The 21,119-nt window shown below is 48.3% G+C and overlaps 1 protein-coding gene across 1 annotated transcript in view; it reads left to right on the top strand.

Annotated features, from left to right (window-relative positions):
* The window catches only part of DNHD1 (dynein heavy chain domain 1), a 171,281-nt gene that overhangs the window by 37,558 nt on the left and 112,604 nt on the right, over window positions 1-21,119 (top strand). Inside the window, exons 9-13 of the mRNA XM_075125455.1 lie at window positions 97-211; window positions 403-671; window positions 1,499-1,742; window positions 2,642-2,799; window positions 3,614-3,739. Of these exons, the coding sequence (XP_074981556.1) occupies window positions 97-211; window positions 403-671; window positions 1,499-1,742; window positions 2,642-2,799; window positions 3,614-3,739 (912 nt within the window). The remainder of the gene's footprint in view (window positions 1-96; window positions 212-402; window positions 672-1,498; window positions 1,743-2,641; window positions 2,800-3,613; window positions 3,740-21,119) is intronic.

Genomic DNA, 21,119 nt, shown 5'->3' with positions numbered 1-21,119 from the left:
TGTGTGGAGTGGAGGGCTGCAGAAGGTGAACAGGACTGTGCCAAGCACCTTTCTACAGCCAGTGGGGATCTCCCAGTCCCTCTCCTGTCTCTGCAGGTGACCCGCACCAGGAAAGAGAAGCCAGTGACCCAACCTGAGCAGAGTCCTGGAGAGACAGAGAGTCTCAGAAGTCAGGACTTGGCAATGGTGCTGTGCAAACCCCAGCCAAGTGGTAGGTGACTTCCTCACGCAGGGTCTCTCTATCAGGGCCCATCCACATCTGCTGCTTCCTGGCCAGATGGAACACTGCCACTGCCCTGGTTCTGCCCACTACATCCGAGGGAGAGGGGAGTGGGCACCCCCCATCATCCCTGCTGAGATGGTTGGTTGAGCCCTCGCTGTCTCTCTCTTTCTCCTGTGCAGCCCTTCTAGAGGCAGATAAAGGAGGCCCTGGGGCCCCCCAGCCCCAGTCCCCCGATGAGCTGCTCCAGAGTCTGCCTGCTGAGGTGCTCTGTGGCCAGGAGCCACAGCTGGTGCATCATCTGGATCTGAAGGTCATCGGGGGTCTGGAGGTGAGTGGGCATCGGCTGAGGAGCCAGTACCCAGTGCCATCGAGGGAGCAACTGGAGCAGGACCTGCACTCGGACAGCAGTATCCAGGGGGCCCTGGCCAGCCAGCGGGCTTTGCTGGCGGTGAGTGAGGGGGGGCTCACTGCACTGCACTAGTCAGTCCAGGGCTGGCTAGCGTCTTTTCCCTTCGCAATGTCTCTAAGAGCTGGCCTTTCACCAGAACTCAGCCCAGCCCTATGCACCCTCGGCCCAGGGCTGCCTGCATGTTGCCACCCCATCCACAGCTTGGGCACGTCCGATCATGTTGCCATCATCCCTCTTCACTGCATCCCACAACGCCTCTCTGCTTCTCCACTGCTAACAGCTGATTGACCCCCGCAGCTTTGGAGCGTCCAGTTGCACCCGACTAAGCATCCCCCGGCTCACGCTGTGTGCACTGGGCACTAAAGAGACTGAGCTCCGGGGAGGGACCGCCTCTCCCTTGGAGTCTGTGAAGCACCCAATGTAATCGGGCCTGATCCTTACTGGGGCCTCTGGGCATTGCTGCAGTATCACTCATCCTGAACTCCCCTCTGCCTCTCCCCCATCCCTCCTATTTATCCCCTGCCCACCCAGGGCCTTCCCTTGTAGGAGCCCTTCTTTAGCACTCACTCCTCTCTGACCACTTCCTCCTGGAGCTCCCCAGACCAGGGCCCCAGCCTGGCTCTTCTCCAAAGCCATTGCCTTATCTGGGTGATAGCTCATCCCATTTCAGACAGGCAGCCTTGCCTGGGGAAGGAAGTGGGATCCTGGAGTGGGGCCTGGGCTCCCAGGGACCAGGCTGCCGAGTTGGGCACCAGCTGTCGCTTCGGAGTGGTCTTTGAGGGTAGCAGAGCTAATGGTGGGTTTTGGTCTGTATCTCCTGGGGCCTGGTGATGTGGTTTGCTGAGAGCCCTGTGCTATTCCTGCAGGAGGCACTGAGTGAGACCCAGGAGATCTGCAAGCAGCACACCTGGGTGGCAGAGATCCACAGCTTTGCTCACAGCTGGAGCCCCAAGCAGCTGCAGCTGATGAAGGGCTGGCCTGCGGGCAAATATGTGCAGCGAGTCGTACAGCTGCGTGCCTGGACAGAACGTGTCAGAGAGGTGCCCTCCACGGTCATCACCTGCAACCGGCTCCTCATGGTGGATTGCAGCACCATGCAGCAGGAGACTGGTGTGTGGGGCATGAGGGGACATGCAGGGAATTGTGCGCCCTGCGGGGGGATTGCTATGTGGGCATCGGGAGGGGCAGAGGCGCTCACATGGGCACCGGGCAATGAGACCCTCGTGGAGGAGGCAAAAGTCAGGTGAGGTTAGTCGTGGCGATGGAGTCCGGGGGTGGGGGGGAATGGCTGGTCGCAGAGGGGAGGAGTAATGGGACCTGACAATGGTCTCCAGGGTGGGGGGTGTAGCTGGTCGTATGGGGGAGGTAATGGGTCTTTAGTAAGTGGGGGAGCTGTGGATTCTGGAAGTGTGCGGCTGGTGACATAGTGGGGGTTATGGGCCATTAGTAAGGGGGGAGCAGTGGACTCTGGGAGCATGTGGCTGGTGACGTAGAGGAGGGTCGATATGGCCCCAGTTTTGGAGAGTGCTGGGTGGGGTTGGTGACGGGCAGTGATGAGCTGTTAAAATCTGAAGATCCAGTTCCTTCAGTCGCTCCGGGTCTTCAGCGGCACATCCTTCACTTGCTCCGGGTCTTCGGCTGCACTGAGGGCACCGAAGACCTGGAGCACCGCCACCTGAGTAAAAAGGGATTCTCAAGGGGAGCCTCCTGAGCCGGGAGCTCAGGCAGGCTGGACAGGATAGTCCTGCGGGCCAGATGTGACCCGCGAGCTGGAGTTTGCCCAACCCTTTAACAACCGGTTCTAAACCGGCTTCTAAATTTAACAACCGGTTCACATGAACTGGCGCGAACTGGCTCCAGCTCGCCGTTGGTGACGGGCCCAAGTCGGGGTGTCTCTGTGGTCACGCACGGAGGGTTGGGGGGTGCCTGTGGATGGGAAATTGGTGATGGCAGCAGTGCTGGCTGCCCTTGCCTCATGGCCTGATACCCGCTTGCTCCATGCCCCCCAGTGTCCCTGCTGGACTCTATCATCAAGGAGATCCTCTCCCTGCTGCTGAGCGAGACGTCCCAGCGCAGCGAGATCCTCATTTCTGAGCTTGGCGGGGTCTTGCAACTCTACCAGAGTGTCAGCACTGACATCTTCATCATCGCCAAGTGCTCTCAGAAGGTATGGCTCTAACAGACCTGGTGCCGTGGACTCTGGGTTCAGCCAGCTGGGGCCCAATGAGCATCCCCATCTCATGGTCCCACCCTGTTTGGGCCATCTGCTGGGGAGGCCCCCACTCCACTCCTCTTTGAGCAGGCTGCAGCCTCCCCTTCCCCATACCACTGCCCCATGCCCCATGGATCGGCGGACATCCCCAAGGAGGAAGGATTCAGCCCCACCACCCAAGCTAGGCACTCTGTATGGGGTCCCATGCTGGCGTAGCAAAGAGGCTGGCTGCTGTCAGCAGGAGTCTCCTAGAGCAGTGGGCTTCAGAGCTAATAACTAGACCTGGGCAAATAGTCAATTTGCCAGAGAAGGCTTGTCATGGCACTGCAGCATGTACGTGCCGACTGAATTTGGTGACGAGTTTCAGATGAAAAAACCTGAAAATCAAAGTGTCAGCAATGTGGAAGCAGCTTGTCCCACCACTGCATTTTGTTAACCTGAACAAAGGGGTATCCAGAGAAATGGACAAAATTCCGTTTGTTACATTTGTTTTTCCAGAGTTTTCACTCAGCTCTACAAATAAACCATTGGGGTGAGTGGGGCATTTCACCTACCGTGCCTTAGTCTCTCTGAAGACTCATGGCAGGTGTCTCTGTGCCAGACACACTCAGCACAGCCCTGCCTCGCAGAGCAATAGAGCCAGGGGACAGTGATTTCTCAGTGCGCAGAGATCTGGGGCACTCAGCATGAGGGGCTGTGAGATCTGCTGTGAAGGGAACAGGTGGGGTCCAGACCCAGTATGACAGAATGGTGCTCACTCTTCCTGCAGCTGGAGCAATACGAGGGCCAGATGACAGAGCTGCAAGAGCGTGTGGAGTATGTGCGAGCTCTGAACGAGGTGATCCGTCAGCACTTCCGCCCAATCAGCCTGGATGAGGAGAACCTGGAGAACCTGGTGAGGCTCCCAGCAATGGCATGCTATGGTTGTGAAGGGAGACCGTAAGAACTGACAGACTGGATAAGGCCATTATCTTGTCTACATCCTTAACCTCAGTGACTTGTGGATGGCCAGTTTATAGCCATTTGTTCTTGCCACTCCTAAGGCAGGTTTTCCATTCCTCGAATCATCATAGTAGCCCTTCTCTGCACCTAACCAGTTTGAATTCATCTTTCTTAAACATGGGAGACCAGAAGTACACACACTATTCCAGATGAGGTCTCACCAGAGCCTCAGATAATGGTACTAACATTTTCCTGTCTCTACTGGAAATATCTCACCTGATGCATCCTAGGATTGCATTAGCCTTTTTCACAGCTGCATCCATATTGGTGGCTCGGAATCCTCCTGTGATAAATCAGTACACCCAGGCCTTTCTCCTCTTCTGTCCCTTCCAACTGTCCCCAGCTTATAGCAAAAATTCGTGTTAGTCCCTAAATGTATGACCTGGCACTTTGCACTATTAAATATCCCATTTCATCAACTCCAGTTTACAAGGTCATCCAGATCTCCTTGTACGACATTCTGGTCCTCCTCTGTACTGGCAATACCTTCCACCTTTGTGTCGTCTGCAGATTTTATTAGCACACTCACACTTTTTTTTGCCAAGGTCAAAAATAAAAATGCAAGTCTACATTACTGCTTAAGACGATCTAATTTATGTTGCTCAGGGGTGTGAAAAAGCCTCCTGCCTGCACCCCCCCCCCCCAAGGGCATAAGAACAAACCAGAAAGATGTGCAGAAAGAATAGCAAATATGGCAGGCAACCAGCTTGGCTTAACAGAGAAATCTTCGGTGAGCTTAAACACAAAAAGGAAGCTTACAAGAAATGGAAGCTTGGACAGATGACTAGGGAGGAGCTATTACCAGCAGGAGAGAGAGGGGAAAAAAAACCCTTTTATAGTGATAATCAAGGTGGGCCATTTCCAGCAGTTGACAAGTATGTGTGAGGAACAGTGCGGGGGGGGGGAGGAGGAGAGGGGGGAATAAACATGACTCCGTCGAGAGACTGCTGAATTGGAATTAATTTGCAAACTGGACAAAATTACATTAGGCTTGCATAAAGACTGGGAGTGGATGTGTCATTACACAAAGTAAAACTATTTCCCTATGTATATTTTCCCCACCCCCGCCCCACATCCCTCACACGTTCTTGTCAACTGCTGGAAATGGCCCATCTTGATTATCACTACAAAAGGGTTTTTTTCATTTTTTTCCTTCTCTCTCTCTCTCTCTCCTGCTGTTAATAGCTCACCATACCTGATCACTCTTGTGACAGTGTGTATGGTAACACCCATTATTTCATGTCCACGCTGACTGAATTGGCCTTGTCATCACTGGTTCTCCACTTGTAAGGTTTCAGAGTAGCAGCCGTGTTAGTCTGTATTCGCAAAAAGAAAAGGAGTACTTGTGGCACCTTAGAGACTAACCAATTTATTTGAGCATAAGCTTTCGTGAGCTACAGCTCACTTCATCGGAAGCACCGATGCATCAGATGCGTCCGATGAAGTGAGCTGTAGCTCACGAAAGCTTATGCTTAAATAAATTGGTTAGTCTCTAAGGTACCACAAGTACTCCTTTTCTTCTTTCCACTTGTAAGGTAACTCCCTTCTCTTCATGTGCCAGTATATTTATGCCTGTATCTGTAGTTTTCACTCCATGCATCTGAAGAAGTGGGGTTTTTACCCATGAAATAAAAAATAATAATATCAAGTGGGCACTGTGCACTTTATATTCTGTGTTGTAATTGAAATCAACATTGAAAATGTAGAAAAACATCCAAAAGTATTTAATAAATTTCAATTGGTATTCTATTGTTATAAGTGTGATTAATCACTATTAATTTTTTTGAGTTAATCACGTGAGTTAACTGCGATTAATCGACAGGCCTAATAATTTCCCATGTGGAACTGTATCAAATGCCTTACTGAAATCCTGGTAGATTAGATCTACTGCATTTCCTTTGTCTAAAACAACAGTTATCTTCTCAAAGAAGGAGATCAGGTTGGTCAGGCCTGTAGTTTCCCGGATAATTTTTTCCCCTTTCTTAAAAATGGCAACTATATTAGCAATTCTCCAGTCATAGGGTATGACCCCTGAGTTTACAGAGTCATTAAAAATCCTTGCTATTGGGCTTGCAATTTCATGTGCCAGTTCCTTTAATATTCTTGAATGGAAATTATCTGCCCCTCCCGCTGATTTAGTCCCATTAAGCTGTTTGAGTTTGACTGCCACCTTGGAATTGTGGTAATTTCTACCTCCATATACTTGTTCCCATTAGCCATCCTGCCACTACCTCTAAGCTCTTCATTAGCCTTATTAAAAACAGAGGCAAAATATTTGTTTAGGTGTGGGGCTATACCTAGATTATCTTTAATCTCCACCCCATCCTCAGTGTTTAATGATCCCACTTCTTCTTTCCTTGTTTTCTTTTTATTTGGATGGCTATAGAACCTTTTACTCTTGGGTTTAATTCCCTTTGTGAGGTCCAGCTCTGCTTGGTTTTTGGCAGTTCTCACTTTTCCCCTACACTTTCTGACCTCCAAGAGGTAGCTTTCTTTGCTGATCCTTCCCATCTTCCATTCCTTGTAGGCTTTCTGCTTTTTCTTAATAACCTGGTTGAGATGCGTGCTCATCCAGTTTGGTCTGCAAATCTTCCCTAGGAATTTTTTCCCCTCTCTTGGGAGGCAGCTTCAGAGAGCTTCTGAAACTTTGACTTAAAACAATTTCAAGCCTGCTCGACATTCAGATCCTTGAGTTCTTCGGTCCAGTCCACTTCCCTAACTAATTCTCTTAATTTATTAAAGTTTGCCCATTTGAAATCAAGAACCCTAGCTGCAAATCTATTTTTGTTTATCCTTCCATTTAGTTTAAACTGAATTAGCTCATGATCACTCAAACTAAGGTTGTCCTCTACAACTAGTTCTTCTATGCGGTTCTCACTACTCACCAATATAAAATCTAAAATTTTGTTGGTTCAGTGACTATTTGGTGAAGAGATCTGTCAGCTATCACATCCAGGGATATCTGGGCCCTTTTATTCTTAATAGCACTTGTCCTCCAGTCTATATCAGGGAAGTTAAAGCCTCCCATAATCACACCCCAAGCATTAGCCCAGGGGAACCTCTAGTAGCTTTCTTTCCCAAAGTGATTTTGGCCCAAACAGACTGTTTTATCCATTTCATCACTTCTAATTTCTTTACAGTCTACCTCATCATTAATATACAGTGCTATTCCCCCACCTTTGCCTCTAGCACTGCACTGTCCTGTGTGAGATGGTGGGGACCAGTCTGGCACATGGTTTCCAAATGAGGCCTCACCATTGATTGATTCAAACGTATTAGAATATTCTCTGGATTATTCTCCCTCCCATCCCTTATGGATCTGAACATCTTTGCTTTTATGCTGACAGCTGCGGATTGATGCCCAGGTTGCTCTCCTGAGCTGATGCAGTTAGGTAAGGTGTACAGGGGGGTTAGATTTTCCCTCCAGGTTGCTTTTCTTTGTGTTGACCTTGAATTTCATCTGCTGTTGTGCTGCCCATTCCCCTGGCTGGGTTTGGTCTTTCTGAAGTTCCTTAGAGTCCTTTCTGGCCCTGGCTAACCTAAGTAACCTTGGCACCTGCAAAAGTAGCCCCCTTACTGCTCCTCTTCTTTCCACATCATTAATAAATACACTAAGAAAGACAGGAGCTAGTCTGGAACCTTACAGCCCCTACTGGTCATGCATGCTTCTCAGTTCCAGATGAGAAATTAGTTAAATTGGAGAAGATGGGGATTAATATGAGAATTGAAGGGTGGATAAGGAACTGGTTAATGGAGAGACTACAACGGGTCATACTGAAAGCTGAACTGTCAGGCTGGAGGGAGGTTACTAGTGGAATTCCTCAAGGATCGGGCTTGGGACCTGTCTTATTTAACATTTTATTACTGACCTTGTCACAAAAAGTGGGAGTGTGCTAATAAAATTTTGCAGATGACTCAAAGATGGGAGGTATTGCCAATACGGAGGAGGACCGGATTATCGTACAAGGAGATCTGGATGACCTTGTAAACTGGACTAATAGAAATGGGATGATATTTAATAGTGCAAAGTGCAAGGTCATACATTTAGGGACTAACAAGAATTTTTGCTATAAGCTGGAAGTGAGAAAGGAGGATGAAGACCTGGGTGTATTGCATGGGCGGAGGATATCACAGGCTGGGAGAGGCTAAACCTTCCCAAACAGCCCCAGCATGGCCTCCCCATGCTTTGCCCCCAGATCCCCTCCAATTTCCTGCTCTTCCTGCTGCTTGGGGATAGGGTGGCCTGCAGCTGGGACTTGGAGTGGCTGGGGCTGCTGCTTGCGCTGCCCAGTGGTCCAGGACTGGGGGCTCTGGGGCCATGCTGCCCATCCAGTGCTTTGACACTGGGGCCGTGCTGCCCATCTAGTGCTCTGACACTGGGAATGTGCCGCTCGCCCGGCGCTCCAGGGCTGGGGGCGCTTGGGCAGCCCGGGCCTAGGAGCACTCAGGTGGCCCGGGGCTGGGATGGGAGGTCCAGCGGCTGAGGTGGGGGGTCCCTGGGCTCTGGTGGGGAAGGGGAGCGGTGGGGCCTCGGGCAGAAGGGGCAGGGCTGGGGGATAGCCTCACCCAATGGGTGGTTCACGTGCCACCCATGGTGTATTGGTTGATCACAGGATGACTATGAGCCATCAATGTGATGTGACCGTGAAAAAGGCTAATGCAGTCCTGGGGTGCATCAGGTGACATATTTCCGGTAGAGACTGGAAAGTGTTAGTACCATTATACAAGGCAGTGGTGAGATCACGTCTGCAATACTGTGTGCAGTTCTGGTCTCCCATGTTTAAGAAGGATGAATTCAAACTGGAACGGGGCAGAGAAGGGCAACTAGGATGATCTGAGGAATGGAAAACCCATCGTACGAGAGGAGACTCAAAGAGCTTGTCTTGTTTAGCCCAGCCAAACGAAGGCTGAGGGGAGATACGATTGCTGTCTATATATACACATCAGAGGGATAAATACCAGGGAGGGAGAGGAGTTATTTAAGTTAAGCGTCAATGTGGACCCCAGAACAAATACATATAAATTGACTATCAACAGGTTTAGGCTTGAAATTAGGCGAAGGTTTCTGTCCATCAGAGGAGTGAAGTTCTGGAGCAGCCTCCCCAGGGTAGCAATGGGGACAGAAAACCTTAACTGGCTTTAAGACTGAGCTTGATAAGTTTACAGAGGGGATGTTATGACGGGACTGCCTACAATGGCATGTGGCCCATTGGTGACTGCTTGTAGCAAAAATCCCCAATGGCTGGAGACGGGACACTGGGAAGGGTGGTGTGGCTCTGACTTACTACAGAGAATTCTTTTCTAGGTGTTTCCTGGTGGGTCTTGTCCACATGCTTAGGATTTAGTTGATCACCATATCTGGGTTCAGGAAGAAATTTTCCCCCATGCCTGATTGGCAGAGGCACTAGGGTTTTTTCGCCCTCTTCTGCAGCATGGGGCTTGGGTCACTTGCCAGTTTAAACTAGTATAAATGGTGAATTCTCTGTAACTTGACATCTTTAAACCATGATTTGAGGGGAGGGTAGATGTGACGCAGCAGGGAGGGGGAGTGTTGACCTGGGAATGTGGCAGGGGAGTTTCACTGGGAGACCTGAGAGCCTGTAACCTGAGCCAGGAGGGGGAGGCAACACCTCTGCCCAGGAATGTGAACAGAGGCTGCAGAAGGAAGCCTGCTGGGGGGGGGGGGGGGTGTTTAGTTTCAGTTTGGTGCCTGGTGGTGGAACGCAGGGAACCCCAGGGCTGGGGTCTAAGCTCCCTGCTCCCCCAGAAGAACTTGACTGAGGGGTCTTGGTTGTACCCACAAGCTCTGTTTGAGACTGTGTTCCTGTGGTCCAATGAACCTTCTGTTTTACTGGCTGGCTGAGAGTCACAGTGAATCCCAGGAAGAGGGGTGCAGGGCCTGGGCTCCCCCACACTCCGTGACAGGTAACTCAGCCATAGGTTAGGGGTCTGTTACAGCAGAGGGTGGGGTGAGGTTCTGTGGCCTGCAATGTGCAGGAGGTCAGACTAGATGACCACAATGGATCCTTCTGACATCAGTAATAGTATCTGAGTAAGAATATACATTACAATTTTAAACCTAACAAGTGTCCCTTAAGGGACTTGCCACAAGATGTCAGAACATGTTCGTATTAGAGCTGAGTGGGTCTAATATTTATTTAAATTACTTTACTTTATTGATATCTCCTGCCAGAGATTCCTAAGTTATCTGTAAAAAAACACTTTAGTTTTCATAAAAAGAAAAGGAGGATTTGTGGCACCTTAGAGACTAACCAATTTATTAGAACATAAGCTTTCTTGAGCTATAGCTGAAGTGAGCTGTAGCTCACGAAAGCTCATGCTCTAATAAATTGGTTAGTCGCTAAGGTGCCACAAGTCCTCCTTTTCTTTTTACGGATACAGACTAACACGGCTGCTACACTGAAACTTGAGTTTTCAGTTGCCCAAGTTGCCCCTGGAATCATGGTTAAAGTTGCCTCCCCCCCCAAATGTGAAGTGGTGCCATTGTGGGCAGGCAAGGAATTTGCCACCCCAGCCTCCCTCACAAATTTAGAAGATAAACTACACCTATGCTGTGCTCTTTATTCCCAAAGAGATCTGGGTACCAGTGTCTGTGCACCCTAGGCATTCTTTGGCAAGTTTAATAAACTCAGCAACCACCTCCAGGGGGGTCAGACCTTCCAGAGTTTATCAGGCATCCTCAGGCACCTCTGTGTCGTGTGTTTACAGCAGTCACATTAACTTGGGCTGGGGCTGGATGGGATGTGGTCTTAGATTAAGAACATAAGAACAGCCATACTGAGTCAGACCAAAGGTCCATCTAGCCCAGTATCCTGTCTTCTAACAGTGGCCACTGCCAGGTGCCCCAGAGGGAATGAACAGAATAGGTAATCATCAAGTCATCCATCCCTTGTCACCCAGCTTCCGGCAAACAGAGGCTAGGGACACCATCCCTGTCCATCCTGGCTGATAGCCATTGATGGACCTATCTTTCATGAGCTTATCTAGTTCTTTTTTGAACCCTGTTATAGTCTTGGCCTTCACCACGTCCTCTGGCAAAGACTTCTACAGGTTGACTGTGTATTGTGTGAAGAAATACTTCCTTTTGTTTGTTTTAAACCTGCTGCCTGTTATTTTCATTTGGTGACCCCTAGTTCTTGTGTTATGAGAAGTAGTAAAATAACACTTCCTTATTTACTTTCTCCACACCAGTCATGATTTTATAGACCTCTATCATATCCCCCCTTAGTCGTCTCTTTTCCAAGCTAAAAGTCCTGATCTTACTAATCCTCTCCTCATACAGAAGCCGTTCCATACCCCTAATCATTTTTGTTTTCCTTTTCTGCACCTTTTTCAGTTTCAATATATCTTTTTTGAGATGGGCGATCACATCTGCACACAGTATTCAAGATGTGGGCGTACCATAGATTTATAAGGAGGCAAAAGTTTGTCTTATTATCTATCCCTTTCCTAATGATTCCCAGCTCCTCCCTTTCTCATTATTTCCATAGGGCTGGTGGGGACCACCTTAGTTGCCATTCCATTTCCAGGTACCACAATAGCTATTACACAGGTGCTGGCCTCCTAGTTGAGCATTTTGCATTCCCATGCACATCTCTCCCCCAGCCTCCCCGCCCAGGTCAGCCTTTTGAAGCCATCCCCCACCCACATCATGAGATTTTCTGTTCATTAAAACACAACTATGCTAGCAACAAGACAAACACCACAGACAAACACAAAACACAGATCCATGGTATTCTGGGTTATTTTCCCTGCTGACGCCAGCTTGCTTGTAGAGTGTCTGAAAAACAAAAGAAACAATTTCTACCCCCCTGGTGGGGACAGATTATTGCTTAATAATAATAATACCACTTTCTTTTACAAATTCCCTTGCTAATTGCAGGAAAAACAGAAGAATTACCTCCAGGCTGTCCTTATTTTGATCTATAGTCAGGCTAGTGAATTACCCCACTCACTGGTCATTTATGAAATTCATGAGGTGGTATACCTCAGTTTCCCCTCTTGTACAACAGACCAAGTTTGCAATAGTTTCTCTGCTGTACCAAGCTTTAAGTTTAGTCTAAAAAACAAAAGAAACAAAATAAAAAGAAAAAAAAGGGGTGGAAAGGCAGGGGGAGAGGTGGAAAGAAACCAATTAAGCCTGTCAGGTCAGTTTAAAGTATAGGCTACCAGCAGCAAATTAAGTAAACCAAGAAAAAGAAGAAGGAAAAGAAGAAAAGGACATAGTTAGCTCTGAGCCAAGAGTAGGTTCCCTGGGTTGAAACAGTTGGGAACCCTTATCCCCAGGTTCTCATTCTGGCTCTGGGAGAAGAGTGGGGGTTGTTACCTGCTCCTGCAAACCCCGCCATTTTGCACTTTGAAAATTTTTTTTTCTTCTTCTTTCTCTCCACTCCCCCAGGACCAAGCCCTAGCTCCAGTCTCTAAAGGTAGTCATAGAATATCAGGGTTGGAAGGGACCCCAGAAGGTCATCTAGTCCAACCCCCTGCTCGAAGCAGGACCAATTCCCAGTTAAATCATCCCAGCCAGAGCTTTGTCAAGCCTGACCTTAAAAACCTCTAAGGAAGGAGATTCTACCACCTCCCTAGGTAACGCATTCCAGTCAGTTAACTCTGCTTTTGACTTTAAACCCTGTTGTGCCAAATCATCTTTAACCACCCCTAACTAATTTACAACCCTTCAGCAGCCCTTGCTGAAGCAGCACCAAACTTGAAAGATTCCTGACAGCTTCCCATAATTCTGCCCTCACTTCAAACCTCTCACAAGGGGACTGAAGTACCTCCTTTCCCTGTTATTCCTATTTACATGCCTCCAACTTTCACCCAGACCACACCACACGATCCACTGTCTACAGCCAAGCTCTGCGATACAACCGCATTTGCTCCAACCCCTCAGACAGAGATAAACACTTACAAGATCTCTATCAAGCATTCTTACAACTACAGTACCCACCTGCGGAAGTGAAGAAACAGATTGATAGAGCCAGAAGAGTTCCCAGAAGTCACCTACTACAGGACAGGCCCAACAAAGAAAATAACAGAACGCCACTAGCCATCACCTTCAGCCCCCAACTAAAACCCCTCCAACGCATTATTAAGGATCTACAACCTATCCTGAAGGACGACCCACCACTCTCACAGATCCTGGGGGACAGGCCAGTTCTTGCCTACAGACAGCCCCCCAACCTGAAGCAAATACTCACCAGCAACCATATACTACACAACAGAACCACTAACCCAGGAACCTATCCTTCCAACAAAGCCCGTTGCCAACTGTGTCCACATATCTATTCAGGGGACACCATCACAGGGCCTAATAACATCAGCCACACTATCAGAGGCTCGTTCACCTGCACATCCACTAATGTGATCTATGCCATCATGTGCCAGCAGTGCCCCTCTGCCATGTACATTGGACAGTCTCTACGTAAAAGAATAAATGGACAAATCAGATGTCAAGAATTATAACATTCATAAACCAGTCGGAGAACACTTCAATCTCTCTGGTCACGCGATTACAGACATGAAAGTTGCGATATTACAACAGAAAAACTTCAAAACCAGACTCCAGCGAGAGACTGTTGAATTGGAATTCATTTGCAAATTGGATACAATTAACTTAGCCACTCCCAGTCTCTATTCAAGCCTAAGTCATTATGCAAGGTAACCTGTTTCACCTTGTTTTTTCCTAACCACCCCCCCCCCCCCACGTTCTTGTTAAACCCTGGATTTGTGCTGGAAGTGGCCCACCTTGATTATCATACACATTGTAAGGAGAGTAATCACTTTAGATAAGCTATTACCAACAGGAGAGTGGGTTTGTGTGTGTGGAAAAAATAAAGAAAAGAAAAGGGGGGTGGGAGAAAACCTGGATTTGTGCTGGAAGTGGCCCACCTTGATTATCATACACATTGTAAGGAGAGTGATCACTTTAGATAAGCTATTACCAACAGGAGAGTGGGTTGGGGGGGGGGGGGGAAGAAAACCTGGATTTGTGCTGGAAATGGCCCAACTTGATTATCATACACATTGTAAGGAGAGTGATCACTTTAGATAAGCTATTACCAGCAGGAGAGTGCGGAGGGGGGAGAGAAAACCTTTTGTAGTGGTAAACACCCATTTTTTCATGGTTTGTGTGTACACAGAAGATCTTTTACTTTCCACAGTATGCATCCGATGAAGTGAGCTGTAGCTCACGAAAGCTTATGCTCAAATAAATTGGTTAGTCTCTAAGGTGCCACAAGGATTCCTCTCCTTTCCGTGGAGGGCATTCAGTCCCCATGGGCAGGGACCTTCTTCCACTACCCATATACCAAAGGACAGTGGGCTCCTCAGCGCCCCACATCCCTCTGGGTCCCCTTACACTTCCTCCATTTCCTTTTTAATCTTATCCCAGGTTGACCCCTGCACCTGGTATGGGCCCTGGTTCTTCCTTATCCATTTATCCAAAAAATCCTTTATCCTGGCTTGCCAGAACCCGCAGCTACCATCAAGAGAGTTCGCAATACCCTCTCCAAGCAGCTGCGTGGACTGTTGGGCAGGGGGACTTACAGGCTGCCACTCACCTATCCAATGCGATGCATTCGAGTCACGGCACCAAGATGTTAGGGGGCTTATTCCTTCACCCACTTACTTCCCTGGTCCTTCTTGCATGAACAGAGAGCAACAATACCCGAAGTCCAAAGGTGCAAACAATTTGATGTTTATTGGGATGAATAAAGCAAGCATGATTCCAGTTTCCTTCCTTAGTGTCCCCCTTCCCAGCTCTGACACCACAGAGGTTTACCTGTGTCCCTGTTCCCATTTCCCCCTTTAGCTAAACATGATTCCAAATTCCCCAGCCCCATTCCCTGTTCCCATTTCCCCCCCCCACACCCACCTACTTCCTGATTGACTGCAGACTACATATATAGTTTGCTCCAGCATCTCTTCTAACATGACAGTCCCTGAGAGCACCTGATCTGCAGCCTGAAAAGAGCATGACCAGGGCCAGGATCACGCCCGCACACTCTACAGCAAAGAGCGAGGTAGCTCTTTGGGTTCAGAACTGTGGCTGTTAAAGCGGTACGATCCCCTAGCAGGAATGCAGTTTTACCGAGATAAAGATGCTTATAAAAGCTATTTTGATTGAGCTTCCTTTGTACCAGTATCACTGTGCACACTCATGGGTTGTGCTGCTTTAACTGTACAGAATTATAGCAGTAAAAACGAGAGCCCTGAGAAAAACCATAACCTTCTGACAGATGACAGACGACACTAAACTGGGGGGAGAGGTATATACGCTGGAGGGTAGGGATAGGATACAGAGGGACCTAGACAAATTGGAGGACTGGGCAAAAAGAAATCTGATGAGGTTAAAACTGATGAAGTTCAAGTGCAGAGTTCTGCACTTAGGACGGAAGAATCCAATGCACCGCTACAGAGTAGGGACCGAATGGCTAGGCAGCAGTTCTGCGGAAAAGGACCTAGGGGTGACAGTGGACGAGAAGCTGGATATGAGTCAGCAGTGTGCCCTTGTTGCCAAGAAGGCCAATGGCATTTTGGGATGTATAAGTAGGGGCATTGCCAGCAGATCGAGGGACATGATCGTTCCCCTCTATTCGACATTGGTGAGGCCTCATCTGGAGTAGTGTGTCCAGTTTTGGGCCCCACACTACAAGAAGGATGTGGAAAAATTGGAAAGAGTCCAGCAGAGGGCAACAAAAATGATTAGGGGACTGGAGCACATGATTTATGAGGAGAGGCTGAGGGAACTGGGATTATTTAATCTGCAGAAGAGAAAAATGCAGGGGGATTTGATAGCTACCTGAAAGGGGGTTCCAAAGAGGATGGATCTTTACTGTTCTCAGTGGTAGCAGATGACAGAATGAGGAGTAATGGTCTCAAGTTGCAGTGGGGAAGATTTAGGTTGGATATTAGGAAAAACTTTTTTCCTGGGAGGGTAGTGAAGCACTGGACTGGGTTCCCTAGCGAGGTGGTAGAATCTCCATCCTTAGAGGTTTTTAAGGCCTGGCTTGACAAAGCCCTGGCTGGGATGATTTAGTTGGGGATTGGTCCTGCTTTGAGCAGGGGGTTGGACTAGATGACCTCCTGAGGTCCCTTCCAACCCTGATATTCTATGATTTTTTTACTTGCTCCTTCACCCACGAACCAGACAGCCTGCTGATGCACTCGTGGCTTGCTGCTTCTGAGAGGTTGAAATAATTTGATGTTTGAAATCCTTCCATCCATTCCTCCTAATTTCCCTTTTACTCCTTTCCTGCTTTAATTTATGCTCATTGGCTGGGGTCAGAGTTCCAAATTTGACATGGTTTCTGTTTGGCTCAGACAGCCTCTTGCACTGTTAGTCAGCCTTTGCCTTCCTGATCTCTGTTTTGTTCAGATCATGGCTTTTGGGACTCCATCACTATTCCCTTAAGTAGCTTCCATGCGACTGTAAGGGTTTTATTTCCTTTACTTTTACCTGGAGACTCTTTTTGACTAGCCCCTCCTCATTTCTAAAGGTTAGTGTCTCTGCAGCTGGGTGTATGGTAGCAGTGCTTTTCCAGCACAGGAATCCTGGTACACTACAGAGCCGGCACCAGTGAAGGAAGCAGGTGCCTGGGGCAGCCAATAGAAAGGGGCTGCACTCTGCCCGTGATTGGGGCGGCACGTCTGCGTATTTGGCGGCAATTTGGCGGCGGGCCTTTCACTCCCTCTCTCCCTCTTCGGCAGCAGGTCCTGCTTCTTTATTTTTTTTCTTTGCTGCTTGGGGTGGCAAAAAAGCTGGAGCCGGCCCTGGTACATTGCCCCAGCAAGCGCTGCGAGGGGTTACTGTTAGTGCTGCAGAGCGTTGCTGATGCTGCCAGTGTGGCTGTCCTTGCAGACAGTGCAGCACGTTCATTCAGCACACTCCACGTTATTCATGAGACAGGCTACAGCCTCGCTCTGGTGGCGAAGATTGTCAGCCTGGTAGATTGTCGACGAAGAACGGTCATAGTGCTCCACAGGGAGCTACAGGTGCAATAGCCCACGTGTGCCCACGACAATGGTGCCTGCTCAGTCAGCACACCTGGATGCTGTCCCCTTGGCAATGCCCCTCCTAGGATTCTCCTTTGAAACATTGATACAAACATGTTTCATTTCACACACCAGACGTTGTTAGTTACCACCCGTCTCCTTGTACCTGCTAGTTCCAACAAAACATCCTTATCCATGATCCTGTCATCCACTCCTTTCCGTACAATGGGTTGGTGTGTTCCCGCGCCATCTCTTAGGAATGTGTTCGTGCAGTTACTTGAGAGATCTGTGTGTTTTTGCACCATCCTCTCTAGTCAGGCATGTGCTTACTAACCAACACCTGGTGTGTTGTTATTCTGCCAAGTCCAGGCTGACTCTGGCTACACTGCTTGTTCTGCCTAAGACTCCAGCATGGACTACAGGTACAGCTACACCCCCAAAGCTGCACTGCGTAGCACTCCAGCAAAACCAGCCCCGGCTTTGCTGGCTTGGTTGCAACTTGACTAGGGGCTTCTGCATCTGCACCGCTCTGCGAGTCAGAGATCACACCTTCCCGCACCTCTGACCCACAGAGCTATGCTGAGAGAAGTCTGGAGTATAGACATGTATTGTGTCACTTTGGGGTTCTGGGACTCAAGCCAGGCTGCAAGCCAGGACCTGTCCAAGACTCTGCCACAGTCTAGCTAGTGCCAGCAGGTGAGCATGGGAGCCTGGGAAGGGGAAAGGGAACTCAGGTACGTGTGTGCATGCATTTTTCCTTAGAATGCTTAACAATGGTGCCCAGTCCATTGCCAAACTGACAGAACCCTACAACTCGTGTGAGAGGAGGGAGCAGAGTTGGCATTAAGCTAGGTTGGGTTAGGCAGTGGGAGTGGGGCCATGTGCGTAAGGATGTCCCTTTTATCCTCCTGAGAGATCTTGATGAAGCATTCATGTAGATACAGTACAGACCTGTTTATGCGTGAATGTCGGGAGTCAAGCCGTCACGACTGCATGTTAACGGACCGCAGGTTAAGAGGGCCATGCTGAAAAAAGTGTCTATGATTCACTTAGGAAAAAAAAGCTGTTATTTTCTGCTCTTTCTGGCTCGCACTTTTTTTCTTTCTTATGAAGTCTGTCATTCGCCGCAGATGAATGATTTCGATATTTTCCACATTTTGCTCCTCCATAAATCTTACAACAGTTTCTACAGCTGTAAGGGCTTCTGTGGGCGAAATTTTGACCTTTTCAACGACATCCTCCTCGTCATGGTCATTTAGGCCTGCATTATTAGAATTCTCACCATCACTTTCGCGGTCTGACATAGCTTCACAGCCCGTTAATATTTCTTCCTCCGACAGAAATTCTGAAGTCGGGCAATCTTTATCCATCTCCAGCCACTCGATAATGATTTCCAGCGCCGTATCCAAACTAAAAAAATTTATCATTTGAAAGAGAAGGTTACCTTTATCCTCTTTTGTCTGCATGCGTGTTTGTAGGACGTCTTCTTCTGAAAATCCTTCAAAGTCTGGCTCTGAATCAGTGCCACTGCTGGAGTTTTCCGAGTCTGAGCCGTCTTTGACAGAAAAGGCATCACCGAGAGCCTTCATCCAGCAGTTTTCAATGGACTTTTGTTTTACTCCGTGCCAAGCTTTTTTAACTAAATAAATAATTTCCTTCATGTTTAACTGTTTCAGGAATTCGGAAATGCCTGAAGACGTGCATGACACGATCGCTGAAATCAGCTCCCATCGATAATTGTTTTTAAAATTCTGAATAATGCCCTGGTCTAAAGGTTGAATTTTTGATGTTGTGTTGAATGGTAGGTATAGCACTTGAATTTTTTCTGTCGCTCAATACCAGTGATTCGGCTGGAGGATGGGCTGGACAGTTGTCAAGTAGCAAAAGTGCTTTGGCTTCGAGTTTCTTCGACTGCAGATGCTTACGAACAGCTGGAACAAAGCTGTTGTGGAACCAGTTGTCGAAAAGGAGTCTCATCATCCAAGAATTTTTGCTGTTAGCGTATATTACTGGCAGTTTGGCTCTATTGAGGTGATTAAAGCAGCAAGGGTTATGAAAGCGGCCAACGAGAAGAGGGACAAGCTTATGGCTGCCCGTCTTATTACTACAAAAAAGAAGAGTCACATGATCTTTTATCTTTTTAAATCCAGCTGTTTTCTGTGTCTCGTAGTTAAAGGCTAAAGTCTTATCAGGTAGCAGTTTTGCAAATAAAGCTGTTTTATCACAATTATAAAGTTGTTCTTCGTGGTAGTCTTAATTTTGTAAAATAGATTTTATCTCAGCGGGAAACGCGTTCACGGCCGATTCATCAGCTGATCGGCTTTCTCCAGAAATCGATACCTGCGCTATGCCATGATGCTTTTTAAAACAACTTATAAACCCCTTGCTGGCTTGGAATGATTCATCCCCCGTTAAATTTCCAAATTTTGTCGCTTGGGCTTGAAGCATTGGCCCACTGAGTGGCATTCCTTTCAGCCTTTCCTGAGCAAACCCTGTGCGCACGGCTGTGTCTACTGTGGGTTTTGCTGAACAGCGCACATGTTTTTGCCTAAGCCCCGCGGCAGAATCGATATTTTGTACAAAGCCGTTCAGTTTAGATTCATTTTTTAGCCATCCTCAGAGAGTAGATTCGGCAATCCCAATAGCTTTTGGGACCTTGGCCTGGGTTTCTCTGCTATTTACTCGATCTATTGCAGCTAGCTTCTCTTCTACAGTGTAGGAACGCTGACGCTTGCCCTGGAGCGATCTGGATCTCTGTGTAAAGGGGGCTCATTTCCACCACAAGATTTAATACAGCCAGATACCAGGCCCTCCCTCAGCTAGGAACAAAGAATGTAGCTCACAGTTAATGGCCAGGAAAGCAAGAACTCTGAAAAAGCCTGTGGCCTCGTGGTGGAGCCCACTGGAGCACGAGCTGCCGGGCCATTCTATTAGGCCTATGGTTAACATTTTCTAATGTAGTATATCTATCCCTATATAACTACTACATATTATATGTCTCTCTGGCGTGACAATGACTAAGCATGCGTGATACGTCCTTACCAATATCTGTAAAGACGCACAACACGTTTCTGCTCCGCGCTTCCTGCCAGTTTCTGTGTCAGTGAGTTAGTGAGCAAATCTGTAGCAGTACGCAGCAAGTTCCTGTACTGCGTGTTAACGAGTCTCGCGTCTTAAACAGGGAGCACTGGGAGCCCTGGCCCTACCGCGCTTTAAGCAGATTCTCACGTAAATGGGTCTGTTCTGTACTCTGCTATCCTCTCCTAAAAACGTCTAGGGATGGCGGCCTTATTTCTTCCTTCACGCTAGGGCACTTTCCCAGCTGGCACCGTTGCAGCAAACCAGGCTAGAGGCTCCATGCTTCTGTCAGAGACGGCAGAAACTGAAACATGCCGTGCTGGTTTCGGATTTAAAAAAACCTGCAAAAATGCTGGGATATGGATGGCATTATGGGATGGAGAAAATTGACTGCTAGGAACTTGAACCCGAGCTCCCAGAGATCCCTGAGTGAGTAGATATGCCCAACGGCCCGTGATGGGACGTTAGATGGGGTGGGATCTGAGTTACTACAGAGAATTCTTTGCTGGGTGTCTGGCTGGTGAGTCTTGCCCACATGCTCAGGGTTCAGCTGATCGCCATATTTGGGGTCGGGAAGGAATTTTCCCCCAGGGCAGATTGGCAGAGGTCCTGGGGGTTTTTCGCCTTCCTCTGCAGCGTGGGGCATGGGTCACTTGCTGGAGGATTCTCTGCACCTTTAAGTCTATAAACTATGATTTGAGGACTTCAGTAGCTCAGACATAAGTTAGGGGTTTGTTACAGGAGTGGGTGGGTGAGATTCCATGGCCTGCGTTGTGTAGGAGGTCAGACTAGACGATCATAATGGTCCCTTCTGACCTTAAAGTCTATGATTCTATGATTTCCATCCCACAACACATTGTGAAAATTTCCCGAAAGGCATCGTGCCGGACTGCAGCCCATGGCACACTGAGATACCATGGGGCACACACTTTGCATCACCACAAGCACTCCTGGTGAGTACACACAGTGCTAACACAAGCAGCTAAGTATGCACATGCCCAAACAATATACTGACTTCGGCAGCTGTATCATGACTTTGTTGACCAGTGTGTAGCGTAGACATGGCCTTAGTGTGCCCACCTCGAAGTGTTGTGGAAATTCTTCCAGGGTGTCTCCATGCTGTGGCCTATAGGGGGAAGAAGGAAGGCTGGAGCCTCCCTTTCCTCGGAGCTGGAGGG

Source organism: Caretta caretta, chromosome 1, assembly GCF_965140235.1.
Source record: "Caretta caretta isolate rCarCar2 chromosome 1, rCarCar1.hap1, whole genome shotgun sequence".
NCBI classification, from domain to species: domain Eukaryota; kingdom Metazoa; phylum Chordata; order Testudines; family Cheloniidae; genus Caretta; species Caretta caretta.
This window is presented reverse-complemented; position numbering and strand designations above follow the sequence as displayed.